At 46.7% G+C, this 3,361-nt stretch overlaps 1 protein-coding gene across 1 annotated transcript in view; it reads left to right on the forward strand.

Moving 5' to 3' along the window:
* Positions 1–1,796: 1,796 nt before the first annotated feature.
* Positions 1,797–3,361, forward strand: part of LOC117957218 (saxitoxin and tetrodotoxin-binding protein 1-like) — an 11,510-nt gene continuing 9,945 nt past the window's right edge. The window contains exon 1 of the mRNA XM_034892814.1: positions 1,797–1,815. Within this exon, the coding sequence (XP_034748705.1) occupies positions 1,804–1,815 (12 nt within the window). The 5' untranslated portion in view covers positions 1,797–1,803. The remainder of the gene's footprint in view (positions 1,816–3,361) is intronic.

Below are 3,361 nucleotides of genomic sequence, written 5' to 3' on the forward strand. Positions count from 1 at the left end.
GACCAGGAGACCAGGAGACACAGGAGACCAGGAGACCAGGAGACCAGGAGACACAGGAGACCAGGAGACCAGGAGACAGAGGAGACCAGGAGACCAGGAGACACAGGAGACCAGGACCCCAGGGGACCAGGAGACCAGGAGACACAGGAGACCAGGAGACCAGGAGACCAGGAGACACAGGAGACCAGGAGACCAGGAGACCAGGAGACCAGGAGACACAGGAGACCAGGAGACCAGGAGACCAGGAGACCCCCCTCTGACACAGAGGCAGAAAGAGCCAGACTCCAGTTTGCAAAAATGTCCCTGAGTAGGCCTCGGTCCTTCTGGGAGACCGCTTTGAGGACAGATGAGACGAAGGTACAGCTGTTTGGCAAAGTTCATCATTATCTTCTGGTTAAAGAAAACAGAAGAAGGCCACACCGGACCTGCAGTCCAACATGGTGGGGGGTCAAGGATGTTCTGGGGCTGTGTTGCTGCCTCTGGCACTGGGGGCCAGAAATCATGAAATCTGGAGACTATCAGAAGATTCAGGACCATAACGTAGGGCCTGGTGTCAGAGAGCTGGGTCTGGGTCTGCGTCAGAGGTCAGAGGTCAGAGGTCCTGGGGGGTTCAGCAGGACAACGACCCCAAACGCACCTCCCACAGCACCAGAGATGGTTGGAGACGCAGCACTGGAGAGGTCTGTACTGGCCCTTAATGAGTCCAGGTCTAAGTCCCTTAGAACACCTGTGGAGATCCCGACATGGCTGCTTCAGTTCTGAGAGACCTGGACCAGTATTCAGAGGAAGAGGGGTCCAAACCTCCGGCTGAGAGGAGCAGTGAGCTTGTTGATGTTACAGGAAGCAACTGGTGAAGGGGTGCAACCAGATATTAAGTCCTCATGAGGGGGCAGTGCTGTTTGGTCCGACCTAATTATGTAGTTTTGTGTAACCCGACGTCATCCTGCCTTTCTTCTTCTTCTTCTGCTGGTTCGTGCTGTTCTAATGAACTTTAAGGTGATAAACGTGTAAACTTTCTGGGAGAAATGGAGCTTTTACTGGAAAAGGTCCATTCATCATGACTGTGTGTGTGTGTGTGTGTGTGTGTGTGTGTGTTTGGGTTTGTGTGTGTTTGGGTTTGTGTGTGTGTATGTGTGCATATGTATGTGTGTGTGTGTGTGTAATTTCATCCATGACTGTAAATGTATATATATATATATGTACATCTACATAGACTACATAGGAGGACAACATGGGGACAACATGGGGACAACATGAAGACAACATGAAGACAACATGAGGAAAACATGAAGACAACATGAGGACAACATGAGGAAAACATGAAGATAACATGAGGAAAACATGAAGACAACATGAAGACAACATGAAGACAACATGAAGAACACATGAAGACAACATGGGGACAACATGAAGACAACATGAAGGCAACATGAAGATAACATGAGGAAAACATGAAGACAACATGAAGACAACATGAAGACAACATGGGGACAACATGAAGACAACATGGGGACAACATGAAGACAACATGAAGACAACATGAAGATAACATGGGGACAACATGAAGACAACATGGGGACAACATGAAGACAACATGAAGACAACATGAAGATAACATGAGGACAACATGAAGACAACATGAAGACAACATGAGGTCAACATGAAGACAACATGAAGACAACATGGGGACAACATGAAGACAACATGAAGATAACATGAAGACAACATGAAGATAACATGAGGACAACATGAAGACAACATGAAGACAACATGAGGACAACATGAGGACAACATGAGGACAACATGCACGCACACATGCAAACACACACACACACACACACTCTCTCTCACAGACACACACACACACACAGATTACGAGGTATGAATGAGTTACATTCCACGGCTGCTAGTACCAGTGAGTTGATTGCAGGGAGGGGGTGTAGTTGTGTAGTTGTGTAGTTGTGTAGTTGTGTAGTTGTGTGGTTGTGTAGTTATGTAGTTATGTGGTTGTGTGGTTGTGTGGTTGTCTGGTTGTGTGGTTGTGTGGTTGTGTAGTTATGTGGTTGTGTGGTTGTGTAGTTGTGTGGTTGTGTGGTTGTGTGGTTGTGTAGTTATGTGGTTGTGTGGTTGTGTAGTTGTGTAGTTGTGTAGTTGTGTGGTTGTGTGGTTGTGTAGTTTTGTGGTTGTGTGGTTATGTAGTTATGTGGTTGTGTGGTTGTGTGGTTGTGTAGTTATGTGGTTGTGTGGTTGTGTAGTTGTGTAGTTGTGTAGTTGTGTGGTTGTGTGGTTGTGTAGTTATGTGGTTGTGTGGTTGTGTAGTTGTGTGGTTGTGTGGTTGTGTGGTTATGTGGCTGTGTGGTTGTGTAGTTATGTGGTTGTGTGGTTGTGTGGTTGTGTGGTTGTGTGGTTATGTGGCTGTGCCGCTGTGTGGTTGTGTGGTTGTGTGGTTGTGTAGTTATGTGGTTGTGTGGTTGTGTAGTTGTGTGGTTGTGTGGTTGTGTGGTTATGTGGCTGTGCCGTTGTGTGGTTGTGTGGTTGTGTGGTTGTGTAGTTTTGTGGTTGTGTGGCTGTATGGTTGTGTAGTTGTGTGGTTGTGTAGTTGTGTAGTTGTGTGGTTGTGTAGTTGTGTAGTTGTGTATTTTCTCAGTAGGATCTGTTTTCCACGAACCTTCTGGCTCTAACACTAACGACCAAACAGACCTTCAGACTTTGAAACCTAAAAAACAGACATCACGTAGCATGTCTGTGTGTGTGTGTGTGTGTGTGTGTGTGTGTGTGTGTGTGTGTGTGTGTGTGTGTGAGAGTGTGTGTGTGTGTGTGTGTGTGAGAGTGTGTGGTCTAGGTATAGCTACATCTGTGGGGACCAAAAACTGTGAATCCAGTATACTTATGGGGACCTGACAGCTTTGTGGGGACAAAATGCTGGTCCCCTTAACGTTAAAGGGCTTTTAGAGGACTAAGACTTGGTTTTAGGAGTAGGGTTAGAGTTAGGTTATGGTTAGGGTTAGGGTGAGGGTTAAGGTTAGGCATTTAGGTTGGATGGTTAAGGTTAGGGTTAGGGGCTAGGGAATGCATTATGTCAATTACTGGTCCCCACAAAGATAGGCAGACACGACTGTGTGTTCCTGTATGTTAATTTTACCTCAATATATTCACACACACACACACAAAGCTTGAAACCTCGTGGTATCATTTTATTAGATCGTGAATATAAACACACGTTCGATGAGTTAGACGTCGACCTTTAACCCCTCGCCTTCAGCACAGAACGCTGCAGAGAGAAGGACACACACCCTGCTGTTACACACACAGGGACACACACAGGGACACACACCCTGCTGTTACACACACAGGGACACAC

This window comes from Etheostoma cragini, chromosome 14 (assembly GCF_013103735.1).
Source record: "Etheostoma cragini isolate CJK2018 chromosome 14, CSU_Ecrag_1.0, whole genome shotgun sequence".
Taxonomy (NCBI): domain Eukaryota; kingdom Metazoa; phylum Chordata; class Actinopteri; order Perciformes; family Percidae; genus Etheostoma; species Etheostoma cragini.